Below are 19,869 nucleotides of genomic sequence, written 5' to 3' on the forward strand. Positions count from 1 at the left end.
AATCTTCAATAGCACCAAATTTTGCCAAGGCATCACCAATCATGTTAGCTTCCCTGAAGCAGTGAGAAACTTCAGCATTAACACAAACTGCACTTGCACACACGCTATATCTTATTCAAATAACTTGTGTGATGGAATAATTAAAATTACTGCATTTTAACTAGAGTTTCATGTTCGATGTCTAAGACTGAAGTATCTTTCAATAGGGAACATTTTACCTCATTTGTGTATCTACTCGATACAAATCCAAATTAATTTAGACAACCAACTTCAGATATTTAATGATTAAATCGAGAAAAATGATTAGTTAATTTTTTGGTGATTTGATTATTACAGTTAGGTGATTGCATATTGATATAGAAAAATAAAAGTAACTATGGAAATATTTAAATTATCTTATGAAGATAACTTTTACTATAAATTAAGCATAAGCAAATTAGTAGAATCAAGATTTACAAAAATGTAAAACTCATTTGGAGTTTTATAATTTGGAAAATTGTCAAGTTTATTTAATTTATGCTGCTACCTTTACTACTGTTATTGTGAGTGGAGCTTTTTGGACTTGGAGAGTATAATCGTAAGCATCGAAAGGTCCTTCGTTATTTTCAGGCGGAGGGAGAGTAAAAGTTATGGGTTCGGTCAAACGTAGTAGATTTAGTTCAAACTATATATTTGTATTAAGAACTTCATTAAATATGTATAACTTTTTAATTTAGAATATAGTAATTTAAAATATTTTGAATCCCGAACCTATAAGTTTCAATTCCTGACTCCGCCTCTAGTTATTTCTCATTATTGTTTATGTATCCTGTTCTGGTGTTGGAAATGGAACTGGATAATGAATAATGTGTAATTATGTATATTCTTTCTAGTGTTTAGCAACATAACACGAACAAAGTAACATTGTTCTTGACACTTTTTTCTCATTAACTTGTTCTTGTAGTTCGACGCAATCAGACGCAAATGCATGATTATTTGGCATGCCATTAAAAGAACAGTTGGTAAAGGATGATCAACAGTATGATTACTTTGTTTCACATTAAGTTTTCACATATTCGAGGAAAGGTGTACCATATATATATTTTGACAGAATATGGTTGCTTTGTTTAGACTTCAGAGGAGTATTTTCAAATCTTTAACTTGACTGCAGCTTGATGTTGACCAAGGGCTGCTTTAATGTGTTATCTAAACGTAACATAATTGGAGGTAGAGTATGTTTATCACTTGAGACTCTCTCTTACCATACATACAATCCTTTATTTTCTAATTATGAGAGTTTTAGTTGGCTAAATTTTATGCGTGCCAGAGTTGTAGTATAAATTAAATGTTACGTCGGGGACATATGGTAAAATACTTTTATCCATTTATCCCCGTGGGTGGAGTTAGCTTGAAAGGAATGAGACTCAGTTGAATCTCCTTCATTGAAAAATTATACTTATTGTAAAAAATAAAAATAAAGAAAAAAACTACTCCATATTTTTTTTTATATATAGAGAGAATGTTGAATCTCCTCGACATAGAGAAAGTTACGGTGAAATGGCAAACGAGATCAAGAAATTGCTCTATACTTGTTAGATTCAAGTCCGAGGTGTGACATTTCCTCATATAAATTCCTATCACCCCCACTGTTTATCCCCTTAATTTTACTAATCACATGACTATTACAGGTCAGTTAATAATTGGGTATAAGTCATGTCCATTCAAAGTTTCTATGCTATAGTTTCAACTTTCGTAATTTACAAAGGCATATTTACAAGTAGAATAATTAGGTACATCGGTGAATAGTCAGACCATCAAGCATCATCTTGACACAAAATGTCCCATCCCCCATCTCCAAACACTTTGGCTGTCTCATCTCTTATGTTTTCTCATTTGTCATATGAATTTATCTTTGATCATAACCCTTTTCTTTGTTTCTCCAGAATTTTTATAACCTGCAGAAATTTTTATCTTCTGCTATACTAATGTATTCATTTCATTTTTGAAATAAGCATCCAAATGTTTAATTTATACAGAATTTTCCAACCCATTTGCAGCTCGGCAATATTCGAATCATCCACTGAGGCATTCATTTTTTATACATATGAACCAAAGGCTTTACACTTCAGAGAAAGAAGTAGCTACGGTTTGTTTTTGTATCCCACACCGGAAAGAGCTAACAAATAGACAGCCGAGAGATGCTATAAATATAGAGGCCCAACAACCGTTTATAGCATACCTTTCTCGGCCTTTTGGCTAAGATCAAGTGTAGTATCTGTTCTTATCAGTTTAATATCTGATATGTGGGCCATCGGCCCACACGATATTAACTCAATTTTTTAAGGGGGAAGGTCCATTAGGGTAGCTTGCTATCCGGTCCTTCGCGTGTCGCCTAGGCGTTGCACTACAGCCCAGGCCTGGCGCACCCCACCAGATCTAGTCCAACATTTCGGAATATTTCCTAGGCCAAAGCCCAGCTAATCTGGGCCGTGACTCTGCGATTTTGTAGTTCAATTATTTTGGACTTAACTTGAGAAAGACGTTCAACCCTGATAATATGTATGAATTAGCATTTTGCTAAAATTTAAATTGCTTTGTCCATAGGGAAAGGTCAACCCTGATTATATGTATTACTTACCATAGAGAGTTGACTGTCCATGGTTATTTCATACATACGGCAGTTAATCATATACTAGCTTTTTTCGGTTTTTTTTTATAAAATATAATATGTTAGAATTTTGGCGATAATTTTTCATTACAACAAATTTGTTTTATGATGTTTAGAATAAGAAACTGAAAGTTGGAGATAATCATATGTGAAATTATAGCTCTTAAAACATTCAAATTTTTTCTTTATTTGTAGTCCTTTTTCTTTAAAAAAAGTTAAGTGTTAGTTGTGAAAACAATCCCAAATCTTTAAAAACAGCAGCCGACGGAATTAGTTTGAATTAATTTCGTACGAAGACCTTTTTTAAAAGAGTTTCTCCAAAAACAATTTGCCAAAGAATTTTTCTAGAAAGTCTACACAATGGGAGTTCAACTTGGTCAAAGTATATGACCTCACGTACATAAACTTAATATTTCAACGGGATGAATACCCAAAACTAATGCTTATCTGGTGAAACGTCAATAAATGTTCTAACTTATACCAAATAATAATCTAGTGTGGCATAATCTGTGATAGTCTCATGCAGTTCCACGTTACAAATATGTGCGAGTTATAGTGCATGTATTGTTTATCTGATGATGAAAAATAAAAATAAAATATTATACGGTAATCTGTAATCGAAGAGATTTTACGTTATACATAAAAATTACTTGCTTTAAAAGATATTTTTATCTTTAAATAATTTAATTCCTATGTTGCTAATATACGTATTCTTATTTGATACTATTTTATATCACATAAAACAATGCACATATACTTGCATAAACAAGCTTTGTGCAGTACCACCAATTTCTATGCATAAACCAATATAGTGCTATGTTGATTTGTCCTAAATTGTATTTAACAAGCGTTTTTTAGTTGATGCTTGTTTTATTATTTAGAAATAGCATAATACAAAACGTTTCACTTCGAATATATAAGTTTCATATCAACACTATACCCGTTTATTTTTTCCCAATAGGCACCGACATGAAATCTTTTTAAATGTTCAATACGCAGTAGTTTATAAACAGTTGTGTTTCAAGTAATCAAAGATTGATGGATCAAATAAGAAAAACTTAATGTACGTATTATTCTATATTTAAATTTGTTTCAACGCCAAGTGATAATCTTATTAACTATAGTCTTATTTTTACAACATACTATTAAATAGCGGTATTACATTTGTTATTTGTAACCAACAATTAGGTAAGAAAATCAACATGCATTTATGCAACCGGAAGTAAATTTCCTTCCTTTTATCATCACATCACCTAATTTCGTAAATTACAATTTCTTTTGGGATTATCATAATATGTTATAAGAAGTAGTTATTTTTGTTAAAACGTAATATACACGCCTTTTCGTTTTACATGCACATGTTTTAAACAGTAATTAAACCATAAACATTGAATGTTAAACCTAACACTGAACATAACTCATGCTAAACATTTCTTAATAAAATTGATAATTGTTTCAAGTTAACATACATTGGAAAAATCTTCAACCTAAACTCGAGCTATAGAAAAAATTTGGGCTCACAAAACCACTTGTTACAGGCTCTGAGCCCAAAAGAAAAGGAAATATTTGAAACGTAATCCAATATGCAATAGAGCCCAAGAATAGAGCAAGAAATTTCAAATAACAAATTGGAAAAAGCAATGTAATGTTGTATCGTGTGATATAAAAAACTGAGTCACGTTACAAGATAATACTAATACACTTTTCTCTCACGTTAATACATTTTTCACTACCCTCTTTGTTTCTCAAGCTTGTGTTCTTCTTCTTCTTCTTCTTCCCCAACGTTAGAGAGAGAGAGAGGGAACAAAATTATAGAGAATAATAACGATTACTGTTTTTTTTTCTGATCCAAACTTTAAAACTGTTTTTTTCTTTTTCAACCAGTGGTTAGATCTGTTGAATTTTTCCTCAGAAAATCTGAGGAAATAAAGGTGAGTTTTCTAGAAAAATGAGATGAGTAATTTTTTTTTTTTTTGGGGTTTTGAATTTTGAACTGTTTAGTTTAACTTTTTGTTTACTGTTGTGTTTTGCAGACCTAATGAAGCGATTACGGGATGATGTTTATGCTAATCCTCAATTCAAGCGCCCATTTGGTTCTTCCCGTGGAGAATCGTAAGCTCTTCTCTTTTTTGTGTTTTTTTGTGGTATTATAGGTTTAAATCAGGTTATTTTTTATTTTCAAAATTCTCTATTATGATAGTTTTTTAGCTTCTGAATTTGCTGAATATCTTTACTAGTTTTAAGTAAATTAGAGACCTTTAGTTACTATGTGGTCTGTGATGGCTAAAATTTTGTGATCAGAAGTAGTTAGATTCCACCTTCCACCGTGCCTTAAGACTTATGTTAGGTCGTATCTTTGTTTCTACTACCACTCAGAGATTTTCCAGCGGATTTTTAAATAAAGATTTGATCTTTATGCATGCTGCTTTTGTTTTGGCGGATTTAATTTGTTAAGAAGTATTTAAGTACTAGTAATAGACTGTTTAATAAACAATTTAGTTAAAGTCACAGGGGCGGATCCGCAGTGTAAGTTATGCATTCACCCTAACCCAGTAGCTTTGACCTAGACCTATATATGCATTAAGAAATCACTAAGTATGTACAAATATTAAATTTCGAACCTGATTCTTAGCACTTGAGGTCGCTGTCCTAGAATTCCGAACCCATAAATTTTCAAATCCTAAATCCACCTCGTGTTAAGGAGACTCATTTCGCTTCCCAGTAATGGAACTATCAGTTGCTAAAGGACGGATAGGTTGGTAGAAAGGATCCTCCAGGCAGAGGCGGATGTAGCGTTTCGGCAACGGGTTCAACTGAACCCATAACTTTTGATGCGGAGTAAAAATTTATTAAAATTGCAAAAATATTAGATATGAACCCATAACTTTAAAAATATAATGGGTTCAATGCCAAAAACCTTAAAGTTGAACCCATAGGATTTAAATCCTGGATCCGCCTCTGCCTCCAGGGGTTCAAATCATCAAGGGACAAAGTGGAAAAGGGCCACTGTTGGATCCTAGACTGGTGGGGTGGGGGTGGGGGGGGTTTATATTATCAATTTTTTTTCCTATGTTTTTAAAAAAATGTTTCTTTAGTCAATCTCTTGGGCAAAGGAAAACTAGAAACAAAATCACTGTTTATTTGTTTGTTTTGTTGAGTTATTGACAATCTTGAGCTAAGAAATTTGAAACTATGACTTTTGGGCGAACTAACCGAGGTGCTAAGAATGGATGGGAATGGTACTTTTATCCTATTAAAAGCATATGGTGGGAGGAAAATTGTCAATTATATGGTTTAGAGGAATAAATTTCGTGGCTATTTTTGGTTTGATTCTATGTATAATTTTTTCTTTTTCTCCCAACGAAGATACGGCCAATCACAGGTTCCTGGAAGTGGTGCTGGCGGCGGAGGCAGTGGTGTTGGCGGCACTGGAGGGGGTGTTGGTGCCAGTGCTAGCACCCAAAAGTTGACAACTAATGATGCATTGTCTTATTTGAAGGAAGTTAAGGACATGTTTCAAGACCAAAGGGAGAAGTATGACCTGTTCCTTGATGTTATGAAAGACTTTAAGGCTCAAAGGTTTGTTGCTTGTCTTTCGGTCTTAAATTATTATTATTATTTTTTTAAAAATTTTAAAATTCCAAATCTGATGATTCGTGGAGGAATTTTTGCGTAATTATGTTGATTTTCCCGCACAGAATTGACACTGCCGGTGTCATAGCAAGAGTAAAAGATTTGTTTAAAGGGCATCCAAATTTGATCCTTGGGTTCAATACTTTCTTGCCCAAGGGCTATGAAATAACCCTCACTGAAGAAGAGGAGGCTCCTCCAAAGAAAACAGTTGAGTTTGAAGAAGCTATCAGCTTTGTGAACAAAATAAAGGTAATGATGTTGGTGCTTTTCAGTTCTAGTGACTAGTGATAATAATATGTCCTTTTTTCCTTTATGTCATTCACTAATAATATATATATATGTGTTCTGATTCCTGCAGAAACGTTTCCAAAATGATGATCACGTGTACAAGTCTTTCTTAGACATTTTGAACATGTATAGGAAGGAACACAAGGGCATTACTGAGGTGTACCAGGAGGTACAACACTGAGTAGTTGATGCATATATATGATAGACAATTTTCGTATTTTTAATGTGTTCAGTTCTCTCTAAATGTGTAGGTTGCAGCACTTTTTGAAGACCATCCTGATTTGCTGGGTGAGTTCACGAGATTCTTGCCAGATTCTTCAGCTACTGCATCAGCAACACAGACTTCAATGGGCCGACCTTCTTTCCATCGTTATGATGAGAGGAGCTCTGCTACATTGCTTCGGCAACCACACATGGACAAGGTATTCTATTTGATTTATCTTGTTATCTTATTCTAGTTTTTTAATGCTATTTGTTCCACTACCATATTGACGAGTCTATCTGTTCTCTAATGCTATTTGTTCCACTACCATATTGACGAGTCTATCTGTTCTTCATTCTAGCAACGTTTCCGCCGGGATAGGATTATCAGTCCTCATGCAGAACATGATCCTAGTGCTGAGCACCCTGAAATGGACGGTGATAAAACAATGATAAAGTTGCATAAAGAGCAAAAGAGGCGTGCTGAAAAAGACAACAGGGACCGCAGAAGTCGCGATCAGGATTATAGAGAACCTGATAATGAGAATAATGGAGATATAGGCATGCACCGCATTGCTGATAAAAGAAAATCTGCTCGGAAGGTTGAAGAGTTCGGAGGCACTTACGATGATAAAGATGGCGTGAAAAGTGAGTGCATGGTTAGAATTCTGATTGTTAGTATATAAGGATGATAGTGGTTTTGTATATGATTTGTTTTGTTAGCAGAAAAATTTCTTTTGTTAGCATTTTCTTCCATTATTCTTTAGGCTTATGACCCCTCAGCACAATCTGTTTTGCTGTATGGTGTTAATTTATCTTAGGTTTCTATACGAGTTTTGAAGTTCTGATGTTTGTTAGTTCATCCTTCATCACAAAAATTCCATCTTATGCTGGAAGTTTGAATAGGCGATCCTTTAAAATATTTTCTTGTCATTTTTGCTGTTGCTTGGCCTTTGGCTGCAAGAAATTTATTGTTCCTTTATTCTGGTGGAGGGTGTTCTTATCATGCGAGTTTCACTTTGTTGTTTCATTTTGGAGTTCTTAACATATGATCTTTGTACCCCGCATGGTGTCACTAGATTTGATGATTGACCTTTATGATTTGCTTGATTGTGCCAGATATGTATAGCCAAGAGTTCACTTTCTGTGAAAGAGTAAAGGAGAGACTACGCAGTCCAACTGATTATCAGGCATTCCTAAAGTGCCTCCATATTTATAGTACAGAAATAATTAGCAGAAAGGAGTTACAAAGTTTGGTATGTTTGTTTGATCTTTTTACTCCTGTATGGCAGTGATTTTTCTTTGTTATATTTAACATATAGAAGGCATTCAAAATTTTAATCTATCATATTATGGACATTGATTAGGCACTAACCATGTTAGTGATACAAATTGGTTCTGATGGTTATTCACCAGGGATTTGACCTCTTTATCCCTCTCCATGTGGTAGAAAACTAGCTTAATCATGATTTCCACGGGATTGAATGACACTACAATGTTTGGAATCAATATCTAGATGGTTTGCTTGTTTATTTTTGTTTAAGCATCACGAATTTGAAAGAAATGCATATATCAGGTTGCTGATTTACTTGGAAAGCATCCTGATCTTATGGAGGGGTTCTATGAATTCTTGGAGCGCTGTGAACGAATTGGTAATTCTGTTTTTTTTTTTTAGTTTGTGTGATTTTAGTATTACATCTATGGGATTCCACTCTGAATGTTACCTACTCTGCAGATGGATATCTCGCAGGTGTTATGAGCAACAGTAAGTAGCGCCAATACCTGACACTCAACCACCTAAAAGAAAAACAAAAAAAAGAAAAAGAGAGAAGAAAAACAATTCTTTTGTCTTCTTGGGATGCCTATTTTTTATCACTTATAGTCTGATGAAGTGTTCTGTTAATAACAGAATCTTTGTGGAATGAAGGGCATACATCAAAGTCAGTGAAGGAGGAGGAGAAAGACAAAGAACAGAAGCGTGAAATTGATGGAGGTAAAGAAAAGGACCGGTACAAGGAGAAATACTGGGGAAAGTCCATTCAAGAGCTTGACCTTTCGAACTGTAAGCGCTGCACTCCCAGTTATCGACTTCTTCCTGAAGATGTAAGAAACTGTTCTATCTGTTTTCCTGGTAAAATCTTACTTGGAGGAATCTCTATCTCTTCCGAACTATATTGACTTGAACTTGTTGAACCTGTGTTCGGCAGTATCCGATACCTACAGCAAGCCAAAGGTCAGAGCTCGGGGCTCAAGTGTTAAATGATCATTGGGTATCTGTGACCTCAGGAAGTGAGGACTACTCTTTTAAGCACATGCGCAGAAACCAGTATGAAGAAAGCCTGTTTCGATGTGAAGATGATAGGTAGTTTTTTTTTTTTTTTTGCTAAGCAGTTTCCCCTAGGCCCTAACCCATTGCAAACTAAAGAAATTGAGAAAAAAGGAAAGGGAAAGAGAAAAACTTGGGAATGATAGAGCATTAGAAAATAAAATAAATCCTAAGAAAACAATCAGTTAAGAGAAGTGCAGGGAATCTGGCCTTTCTAGCACTTCTATGAGACTCATCTCTACTTTGCAATTATTAGAGTCATATAAGAATTACCTAATGTATATGGTTCTTGAAATAGCTTATTGACTTATAAAACCTTCTGTATTATATCCTCTTAAGGCTTGCCTTTAGTGATTTTCTTCTGCATTTTATCAATGATGGTTTGTTGCATTCTGTTAACATCAGGTTTGAGCTAGACATGTTATTGGAGTCAGTGAGTTCAACTGCTAAGCGTGCAGAAGAGTTGTTGAATGCCCTTAATGATAATTCAGTTGGTGTGGATGGCCCAATCCGCATCGAAGACCACTTCACAGGTTTGACATTTCTGATATCATTAAGATGCTGCTGTCTTTCTGCTCAGTTCATTAGCATAAAGATATATAGTTTGTAGTTTGCTGATGCATGAAGTTCTACTTTATGTAGCACTGAATTTAAGGTGCATTGAACGTCTCTATGGTGACCATGGCCTGGATGTGATGGACATTTTGCGGAAAAACCCACCTCTTGCTCTGCCTGTTGTATTAACCCGCTTGAAGCAGAAACAGGAGGAGTGGACGAAGTGTCGCTCAGACTTCAACAAAGTTTGGGCTGACATTTATTCTAAGAACCATTACAAGTCGCTTGACCACCGAAGTTTCTATTTCAAGCAACAAGATTCAAAGAACCTTAGCACAAAATGTAAGTCCTTTGTTTGGTGTATGTGGTGGTCTTGGTTTTCGCTGTGGGACTTCCCTTCACAGTTTTTTTAAATTCTCGTGGTCCCATTTTTCATGGTCGTATGGGGCTAACAATGCTATTTCATTTAGACTTATATTAGTGCACCATAATGTTTGTGTAAAAGGGAAGCCCGGTCCACTAATCTCCCGCTATACGCGGGGTCTGGGGAAGGGCCGGACCACAAGGGGCTATTCTACGCAGCCTTACCCTGCATTTCTGCAAGAGGCTGTTTCCACGGCTTGAACCCGTGACTTCCTGGTCACATGGCAGCAACTTTACCGGTTACAACCGAGGCGCCCCTTCACCATAATTTTTTGTGTGCCTTCCGTTATTCATCTGTTCTGTTTATTCCATAAAGCTTCTTTCTATTCTTTTCTATTCTTACACATTCTGGACGAGCCATCAATTCCTTATTCTCTTTGCTATTACTATCTAGCTTTATTCATCGTAATTGGATATTCACTCTCTTAATATATGCTAGCCTTTCCAACTGCACTTTCGTGTATGTCCTTTTCATACAGATAGTACTAGCATTCTACTGTACTTGCTACACATCCCATTTATGTTCTTGCTGCCCTTATTTCGGAAATATTGAGCAGGACATTTCATTGCTTCAGCTTACCGAGGGTATGACCCACGATAGGAAGGTGTGGAGGTCGAGGATTAGGGTTGTAGGTTGACAGATAGTAGTGTGTTCCTCCTAGGCCGACCAGTAGTACTAGGACTATTTTTGTAATTTCCTATTTATGGTTCTTTATTATTACATGCTGTGGCATTCGCTCCCGTTACCATGTTACATTGTTGCTACTATTCTTTGCTACTTGGTTGCTTTATCTTCACTGTTCCTTGAGTCGAGGGTCTATCGGAAACAACCTCTCTATCTCTATGAGGTAGGGGTAAGGTTTGCGTACACACTACCCTCCCCAGACCCCATTTATGGGATCAAACTGGGTTTGTTGTTGTTGTTGTTGTTCTAGTGAGCTTGCTACACTTTTCAGTATGGTTTTTTCCATGTTCTCCTTTTTGCATATAGATGGTGCTAGTTATCCTACTTTACATGCTATATGTATTTTTTTCTATTTATTATGTGCTACTGCTACACAGTTCTGAGTATTTGACTGTGAGATCAGTAGATAGTTGATGTAAACCCTAGGAACTTCATGATTGTCTAGTGTATAGACATTGATATTTTCACTTAGATGTTTCCTGTGGTTCTTTCTTATAATTTTGATGATTCTGATTGACAGCCTTAGTGGCGGAGATCAAAGAAATTAAGGAGAAAAAGCAGAAAGAAGATGACATGATTCTTGCTATTGCCGCTGGTAGTAGACATCCAATAAGTCCTCATCTTGAATTTGAATTTGCTTATTCTGATGTTCACGAAGACATGTACAAACTTATCAAGTATTCTTGCGAAGAGGTTTGTTCCACAGAAGAGCAGTTAAATAAAGTTCTGAGGCTGTGGACCACCTTTCTTGAACCAATCTTTGGTGTTCCTTATCGTCATCATGGCTCTGAGGCTACTGACGACGATGTCTTGTCAAAGCATCATGGTTTGAAGAGCAATGGAGCAAGCATTGGCGAAAGTGATAGAAGTCCAAGTGCGGATGCTACCACTACTAAGTTTAAGCAATCAAAAGATATCTGCAACGGAGATGCAAATTCTTCCCCTCAACGACTAAATTCTTCCAGGGCAATCTTTACTAATACAGATGCTCGCCCCAAGGAAGATGGATTAGCAGTAACTGGTGAACGCTTACTTAGTTCTGATGCAGTTGCTACCCTCGGAGCAGATAATGCTTGTGCAAGATTGGAAAGTACTTCAGGTATACATGTATCCGGACTATGTGTGATTTATGGTGCATGATGGATGTTTCTCCACTGTCTTAGTCATGCTGAATTTGTTGGACTTAGGGGTCGTTTGGTTCGAAGACAAGTTAATCAAGGATTATAATGCAAGATTAGTGATGCAAGGATTAGTAATACATAGATTATTTCTTGGTAGGTGTTTGGTTCTTTGCACTAAAATTGGATTTACAAGATATCATATAAAATAGTATTTGTTTATTTTTTAAACTAAAAAGCAATGAATTTACAATTATACCCTTGGACGCTTGACCTTCATAGTCTTCTAGGAAAAAGACAAGGATATTTTTGTCTGTTTGGTGCTTTATCCATGTATAAGTTACATGGATAAGTTATCCCATGTTGCTAGTGGTATACAGTAATACACCATTGGTGTATTAAATTATACCAGGATTAGTTATGCATGATTCAAAATACAAACATAACATTGGATAAAGCTCTACTAAATTCTATACCATGAGTATTCATCCAATCCCTCAAACCAAATGTGTCCTTACTGTTGGTGTCTTTTGGTTTTGATCAAGTTCCTTAATTTTCCAAACTGATGTTTGTTTATCCAGGCCGCGGCACACGACCTGGTAATGACGCTGCTGAGGATGGCCTAGGAGCGAAGTCTAATACTGATAATGTGCCAATTTCAGAGGTATGAAGCTCTAACTATGTTAAGTTTGGTTTGTGCTGATGATCATGATTGCTCAAAGGTAAATGTGGTTTCTCTTTCTTGACACAGGGTGGCACTTCAAGATCACTACCCTTGGCAAATGGCGGATTTGCTGAAGGTTCTAGAATTGATGGGTTTAATGCTGATTCTGTTGATCCCTCTAAAAATGAGAAAGAAGAAGGTGAGTTGTCGCCTAATCGGGATTTTGAAGAGGACAATTTTGTTGGCTTTCGAGATGGTGCCGCACGCAATGGAAATATGCAATATCAATCTGGAGGTGCTGAAATGGTTGGTTGTCAGGATACTGCTGGTGAAAACGATGCAGATGCTGACGTTGAAGATAGTGAAAATGTTTCCGAGGCCGGAGATGTTTCAGGTAGTGAGTCTGCTGCTGATGAGTGCTCTCGGGAGGAGCATGAGGAAGAAGACGACGGAGAGCATGACGAGCTTGCTGGTAAAGTTGAGAGTGAAGGTGAGGCTGAGGGCACGAGTGAAGCAAACTTTGTTGGAGGTGATGGCACTATGCTTCAAATGTCTGAACGTTTTTTGCTTACTTCAAAGCCTCTTGCTAAACATGTGGTTTCACCTCATTGTGGGGGTGCAAAGAACGACCTTCGAGTCTTTTACGGAAATGACGACTTTTATGTGCTTTTTAGGCTTCATCAGGTAAGGGGATTTTCTTTTAGATTGTGGTACCGCTTAATGAAAACTCCCTTCAAACCCTGCCTCTTGTCTGAACCTAAAGATGTGTAAGTTGTATTCCTTATTTTCTCTTTTATTTTTCCAGATTTTGTATGAAAGGTTATTATCGGCAAAGCTGAATGCAGCATCATCTGAATCAAAGTGGAGAACTGGAGAGGATACTGGTTCTGATCCATATGCCAGGTGGATTGCGAGTATTATCTTTGGGGTTAGATCAGAAGTTCGGTCTGCTTGCTTGTTTTTTAACGACAGTTGATCTGTGTGTGCAGATTCATGAGTGCACTGTATAGTTTGCTAGATGGATCTGCAGATAATGCAAAGTTTGAGGATGATTGCCGATCAATCATTGGGAATCAGTCATATGTGCTATTTACTTTGGACAAACTGATATATAAACTGGTCAAGCAGGTATTGTTGCTCTAGTTATTTGAAGGTAATGTGGTAAGCTGCGACTTGGTGGTTCTTGAACGTAATTTTGGTTCTATTTTTTTATTTTTGCTTCAGCTTCAAACTGTTTCAAGTGATGAGCTAGACGGTAAGCTGCTTCAGTTATATGAATATGAAAGATCACGGAAACCTGAGAAGTATGTCGATTCAGTTTATTACGAAAATGCTCATGTCCTCCTCCACGAGGAGAACATTTACCGGTTTGAAAGTGTAGGTCCCTCGCTACTTGTCTGAATTTGCCTTTGCACCCTCCCCTCTTTTTTTCCTTTGGTTACCGTGTTATTATGTGATGATTCTTGCAGACATCTTCCCCACCTCGTGTGTCTATTCAGTTCATGGATGATGGAAGTGAGAAGTCTGAAGTTGTTGCAGTTTATGTAGACCCCAATTTTGCTGGTTATCTGTATAATGATTATCTATCTGTTGAACATGGGAAGAAAGAATCGTCTGCAGTTATGCTGAAGAGGTAATTTGATTCCTATCCAAAGATTAAATTTGGGAATGCAGCGTGTGTCAAAAGCTCAACCAAAAATATGGATACTCTTCTTGGTTTGGAGAGTGGGAGTGAGGAGGGCATGGGTTTGTATTAGTTCATGTCCTCCAACGTTATGATTTCGTAGGTTATAGGTAGTCTACTCATAGTCCAATTTATTATTCTACCCTTGTCTGTCTGGATTTGTTGCTCTAAAACAAATTGCATATATTTCATCAGCTTTTGTAAAAGTAAACACGGGACTTGGTTTTTTATTCTGGATCTTCAAATTTATTGGAAAAAAAAAACATAATTTAATTTGGGTTGGGCCCACCTAAAAAATTAGTATAAACTTGACTCCTTGCATATACAGTCACTGTAGGTTAATTAAAGCAGAAGATTTTGTTCCACTTTAGTATATGTCAGATATGGACAAACTATGTTGACAGAGGTGCAGATCATGATGCTTTTTTGGTGCTAACTGGAAAACCTTGCTTGACTGCCCTTTGGAAAGTGTTACTTGAGAAAGGAGGCTGGAGAACACACCTGCCTTTGCCTTGAGATTCAGTGCCTTGCTCTCGATTTTCTCAATTAAGTAACTGTGTCAGTAGAATAAGCATTCAATTTTTGGACAGTATGGATAGAAAGAAATTATCGGTGTTTCGAGGATAATAATTTATCCTTGCCTTTTGTAAAGTTCAAATGCTTACACATGTTTTTGATGATGTAACACAGATATAGGTAATGATTTAGACAACTTGGTGGAATTTACAAGTTCTCTTCACTGTTAAAGAGGAGAAGCTACCTTATCTTCCCACCTTTCTTGTGTACCTTCAACTTGGTGCAATTTTATCAATGAAATATTTTGCTTTACGTGTCAAGAAAATAGAATAAACATTCAATGTTTTCCATGTCTGATCTGCTTCTTTTGTAATTTCCTTTTGTGAGATCTGTGAGCAGAAACAAGAGAAAAGATACTGACCATGACGTATCTTCTGCCCTGTGCATGGTGATGGAAAATATTATACTCGTAAATGGCTTGGAATGTAAGATGGCTTCAAATTCATCAAAGGTACATGAATTTCTACTTTGACTGCAACTGCTAAAATTGCTAATGTTTAATACAACTTTGTGAAATTGTTTAGTGGGTTTTGTAACGAAGAGTATATACTTTTAACCTTATGTAGCATTAGTTGTACTGAGAAAGTTAGTGCCTGATTCTTGTTTATCCTATTATTGTTTTTATCTTTAGCTGAGAACTCATACATAATCAAACCAAGATAGAGAGCAGATAGCTCGATGAGTGCATCTGACACTTGCAGTAACATCCCCTATGAATTATTGCATTGATAAGATAAAGCCTTGCAGATTTCTTATGTACTGGACACAGAGGACTTCTTTTACCGTCTTGGAAGGAAAAGAAAAAAGATTTCGGCAGGCAGATTATTGTGGCATGGCCAGGCGAGAGTAGCACGCTTCCACCGTGTTTTGACATCCTCGTTATGACGATGCATGGCCTTCTTGTTAAACATGTGTCAATCAAGGTATGCATCAGTTATATATATATATATATATGTATCAAGGCCTATCGGTGTATTTACTCTAAATTCACATCAGTATTTGTTGCTACTCAAAGAAGTCTCTCTCTTACTCCCTACTTATGTCTGCACGTTTCAGATTTTCTTGATTTCTTCAGTACAACTACTTACTTGACCCAACTGGTTGAGCACTTGGTGGCGGAATTCTCTCGAATTGACTTCACCCTCAGAATAATGATCAAGGAATGGAGTTATTCGTCAAACTGTATTATACTTGTGATGGAGTTAGAGTCGTTTTCTTGTAAATATGGGTTTTCCTGATGATGTTAAATTGTAGAGCTGTATTTATTGAATTGTATTTCTTTCTTGGGATCACAAGGAGCCTAGATTGCATTTCCTCAGCAGCAATCTGTAGCGGCCCCTGTGGAGTGAGCTAGGTGAAAGTGGTATAGTGGAAAAGCTTATATTGGAAGTTGCAGTGAGTTTTAGTCCCTAACTTTGTACAGAGCACACATTCCAATTTCTGAATTATACTGAAACATAAGTGAGATTTATTCCTTTCTTGGCAAGGTGTTACTTCCATCTTTCATATATGTATTGCTTTAGTTATATTGAAGAACTAGTGTTTTTATCTTTAATCAGAGGTCTCGGGTTCGAGTCCATGGGATATTTTTAGTAGGGAGCATTTTTACCCTAAGTGGGTTTACTCGCTATGTATCTGGATTCATCTGGCTAGCGAGTATTGGACCCGTGATGCCTAAAGTGAAAAGAGTACGTGTGTTTCATTTCGTGGCGAGAATCTACCTCATAGGCTGATTTTCCTTCACTCCCCATTTTGCAGTTTAGTCCAACAATATGAAGGTGCCTGTGCTCCAAAAGCTGGATAGTCATATTGAAGTAATATATTACTAGAGGTTTGCAATGGGTAGGCTTGTAATCTTGGTTTTGCATAGAGAAGCTCAATTTTGGAAGTCGCTGTTCGATTTTATTTGATGCCATAATAAGGCAATTGGAAATTGGTCACCTTGTAAACTGATTTGTACAACACCACCATATAATGGAGAATTAACCACATTTGTCCTTGCATTCATTTGATTTTCTGAGCTTGTCTTGCAAAAAAGCTATTTTTGAGATTATAGTTTTAGGGTGTCTTCCGAAAAACTTTTTCACAATGTATGCTCCTGTAAAAACAGTTAAGAGGCTGTTTGGAAAGACATAATTAGATTTGGGTGTAATGAGATTTGATTACAGTCTTGGACAGTTTGTCTGGCTAAATAATTACTTGGTCAACATAAAATTAGATTAATTGAGGGGTGTAATGACATTCTTCAATTCTCAAGGTGATGTGTGAATTAGTGATAATTACACTCTGTAATTACAAGGTAATTTTTTAATACCTAGTAATGAATAAAATTTAATATTATTTATGCACGTAAATTCGTCACACATTAAAATTTATTTACTTATTTATCTAGAAAAGATTTGTTTAATTTTATTTTAAAATAAAAATTATTTAACTATGTAATTATAGTTGTACAACCAAACATGATATATGAAGTCACATTGTAACTATGTTATGCGAAACAAACACGTCTATGTAATTGCCATATTTAGAGGCGAATCTAGTATTTTAATTTTGTGAGTTCAACATTTAAAGTTTTTAGCATTGAACCCATTATATTTTAAAGTTATGAGTTCATATTTATAATTTACAGTAATTTTAGTGATTTTTACATATCAATTTATGCTCCGCGTTGAAAGTATTGAGTTCAGCTGAATCTGATAACTATATATTGCATCTGCCCCTGACTATATTATGTAATTACTAGGCTATATAATTACCACCCTAGTAATTACACCAAATTCAATTACAAAATGTCCTTCCAATCATGCCTTACAATTTTGTTCAAAAGCTTATTAGTATATAAGGCTGGCAAGTGGGCCGGTCCAGGCCCGGGACCGGCCCGGGACTGCGGGCCAAACGGTCTAACGGGCCAGGACCGTTTGGCCCGGTTTTAGCGGGCCTGGTCCGGTCTCGTGGGCCGGTTCTATGATTTGGGCCCGTCAGGCCCGGGACCTTAGCGGGCCAAACGGTCCCAACGGCTATTTTTTTTATAAAAAAAAATAAATAAATAGCCGTTGGGCTGTCAAAAATAGCCGTTGTCTATTTATAAAATAGCCATTTAACCCCCTCCCCCCAACTTTATTTTAATCCCAAACTTTTTATAATTACACTTTTTCCCTATTTTCAACTATAAATACCTTATCATTATTTCATTTTTTCTTACAAAATCATCAATCTATCACAATCTCTCTCTAATTTACTTCTATAATTGCTACTATTGCTTACTTTATTGTTACAATTTGTGAAACAATTGTGAAGTTGGTGAATTGAAGTCTTCAACGATAATCAATTTCCAACAAGTTGTTCGTCAATTCGGTAAACTCGTTCCAACTCTTAAGTTTTAATACTATAATTTTGTTTATTTTATTTACTTTGCTTGATTAATTAAGATGGCTTATTCCTTAAAAAATATGTTTAGTAAAAATAAGGGAAAATCGAAGAGTGGTGAATCTAGTGGCCAATCTGTTCCTCCCCCACTTCCCCCGGCTCCCCGACCCAAACCTGTTACCCGTCTTACACCTCCTATTCTTGATAGCGATAATAGTTTATTATAATTTACCGAGAGTCAATTTTGCCATAATATTGCATCCGGTGAACAATTAAACCATGAATATATGGCTCTTTATGGTAATCCAACTATTGATGAAAATGATGATGAAGAAATAGATTTTGATGAAACGCAACCGGATGACGATACACCCACTAGTCCTGCTCCTGAAGTTAACCCAACTAATAATAATTCAGATGATCTCCCGTCTGACCCTCATGTTAGTGCCCCTACTTTTTCTAGACAACCTTCTAAATGGGCAGAAACATCTCTTGTTTGGCAATTTTTTACTCAACTAAGAGAAAAAAATAGGGCTAAGTGTAAAACTTGTGGCAAAGAGTTAGTTTTTCAATATGTTGGAAGTCGGGGGTTACGGGAAGTTTGACTAGACACATATTGCTACACCCTCAAGATAAAACTAGATATTTTCGTATGAAAGCTTTAGCTGAGGGGACAAGTGCACCTAGTCAGGCTGACCTTAGTACCGGGTCAAATCAATTTTAACCGGGAATTAACACTGTTACCAGTGGTATTTTATATTATGATCCAAAAAAAGATCGGGAAGAATTGGCAAAAATGGTTACTGTTATGTGCTTACCCTACAGTTTTTCTTCTAACCCTCACTTTGTGCATTATATTAGAAAAGTTTATAATCCTACTTATAAAGGTTTTCCTCGCACAACCGTAAAGAGTGATATTTATAAATATAAACATGAATATGAACAATATTTGTGCTATTTATTTACTCATATAAATTGTCGTCTTGCTATTACAAGTGATATTGGTAGAAGTGGTAATGACTGTGATTATCTTATTGTTACCAGTCATTGGATTGATGAGTATTGGATAATGCAAAAGCGCATTATTGCTTATAGAATAATTAATTCACGTCACACAGGGCAGTTTATTTCTAGCACGATTGCGGATATTTGTAGATATTTTTGCATTAGTGATAAAATAATGTCAGTTTCAATGGATAATGCTACTAGTAACACAAATATTGTAGCCTTGCTTACCACTACACTAAGTTCTGTATTTAGTAACAAATTTCATGTTAGATGTATTTGTCATATTTACCATTTAATTGTAGGTGATGGTATGCGAATTTTAAATGTTGAAATTGAAAAGGTTAAAATGGCTCTTAATTGACTTTTTTATTCAAACCGTAGAAGTAGACTTAGAGAATATTTTAAAAGATGCGATGAATTTGGCCTAAGAGAAAGAAAGGTTCCTAAACCTTGTCCAACTAGATGGAATTACATGTATGAAAGTTTAGTTGTTGCATATGAATATAGAAACCCCATAAACTCAACGTTTAATGCTCATGTAAGTGATGATGATGAGCACCTTACAAATGCGGATTGGGCTAATGTTAAAATGCTTGTAGATTTTTTAGATAAATTTCATATTGCTACAAATGAATTTTCTGGGCAATATTATCCTACTATTTCTAACTGTTTAGTTTATATTGCAGAACTTG

At 35.9% G+C, this 19,869-nt stretch overlaps 1 protein-coding gene and 1 non-coding gene across 5 annotated transcripts; both read left to right on the top strand.

Moving 5' to 3' along the window:
* Nucleotides 1-2,214: 2,214 nt before the first annotated feature.
* Nucleotides 2,215-2,410, top strand: LOC142172249 (U2 spliceosomal RNA). The gene has a single exon (XR_012701623.1). It is a non-coding gene; the product is annotated as a U2 spliceosomal RNA (small nuclear RNA).
* A 1,887-nt stretch (nucleotides 2,411-4,297) lies between these two features.
* Nucleotides 4,298-16,286, top strand: LOC107808124 (paired amphipathic helix protein Sin3-like 2). Of its 4 annotated transcripts, none has more exons than XM_075234414.1 (24): nucleotides 4,298-4,578; nucleotides 4,681-4,759; nucleotides 6,014-6,226; nucleotides 6,346-6,529; nucleotides 6,639-6,737; nucleotides 6,820-6,990; nucleotides 7,132-7,417; nucleotides 7,889-8,025; nucleotides 8,346-8,421; nucleotides 8,505-8,534; nucleotides 8,679-8,872; nucleotides 8,977-9,131; nucleotides 9,501-9,628; nucleotides 9,738-9,992; nucleotides 11,279-11,857; nucleotides 12,458-12,540; nucleotides 12,628-13,224; nucleotides 13,346-13,443; nucleotides 13,530-13,668; nucleotides 13,765-13,917; nucleotides 14,010-14,173; nucleotides 15,140-15,251; nucleotides 15,548-15,723; nucleotides 15,857-16,286. In XM_075234414.1, the coding sequence occupies exons 2-23, from the start codon at nucleotides 4,686-4,688 to the stop codon at nucleotides 15,683-15,685; spliced, it is 4,065 nt and encodes a 1,354-aa protein (XP_075090515.1). In that variant the 5' UTR covers nucleotides 4,298-4,578; nucleotides 4,681-4,685; the 3' UTR covers nucleotides 15,686-15,723; nucleotides 15,857-16,286. The 4 variants fall into 4 exon arrangements, with proteins under 4 accessions (XP_075090515.1, XP_075090514.1, XP_075090516.1 ...); XM_075234413.1 differs by having other exon boundaries at nucleotides 4,302-4,578; nucleotides 15,128-15,251; XM_075234415.1 differs by having other exon boundaries at nucleotides 4,315-4,578; nucleotides 8,697-8,872; nucleotides 15,128-15,251.
* The last annotated feature ends 3,583 nt before the right edge of the window (nucleotides 16,287-19,869 follow it).

This window comes from Nicotiana tabacum, chromosome 17 (genome assembly GCF_000715075.1).
Source record: "Nicotiana tabacum cultivar K326 chromosome 17, ASM71507v2, whole genome shotgun sequence".
In the NCBI taxonomy this organism is placed as follows: Eukaryota; Viridiplantae; Streptophyta; class Magnoliopsida; order Solanales; family Solanaceae; genus Nicotiana; species Nicotiana tabacum.

What these genes read in the sequence shown, in the direction of transcription:
- LOC107808124 (XM_075234413.1), top strand. Translation starts at nt 4,686, where the DNA reads ATGAAGCGATTACGGGATGATGTTTATGCTAATCCTCAATTCAAGCGC. An exon ending in CGCAGGTGTTATGAGCAACA is followed by an intron (nt 8,535 to 8,678) that starts GTAAGTAGCGCC and finishes TGTTAATAACAG; the next exon opens with AATCTTTGTGGAATGAAGGG. An exon ending in ATAATGTGCCAATTTCAGAG is followed by an intron (nt 12,541 to 12,627) that starts GTATGAAGCTCT and finishes TTCTTGACACAG; the next exon opens with GGTGGCACTTCAAGATCACT.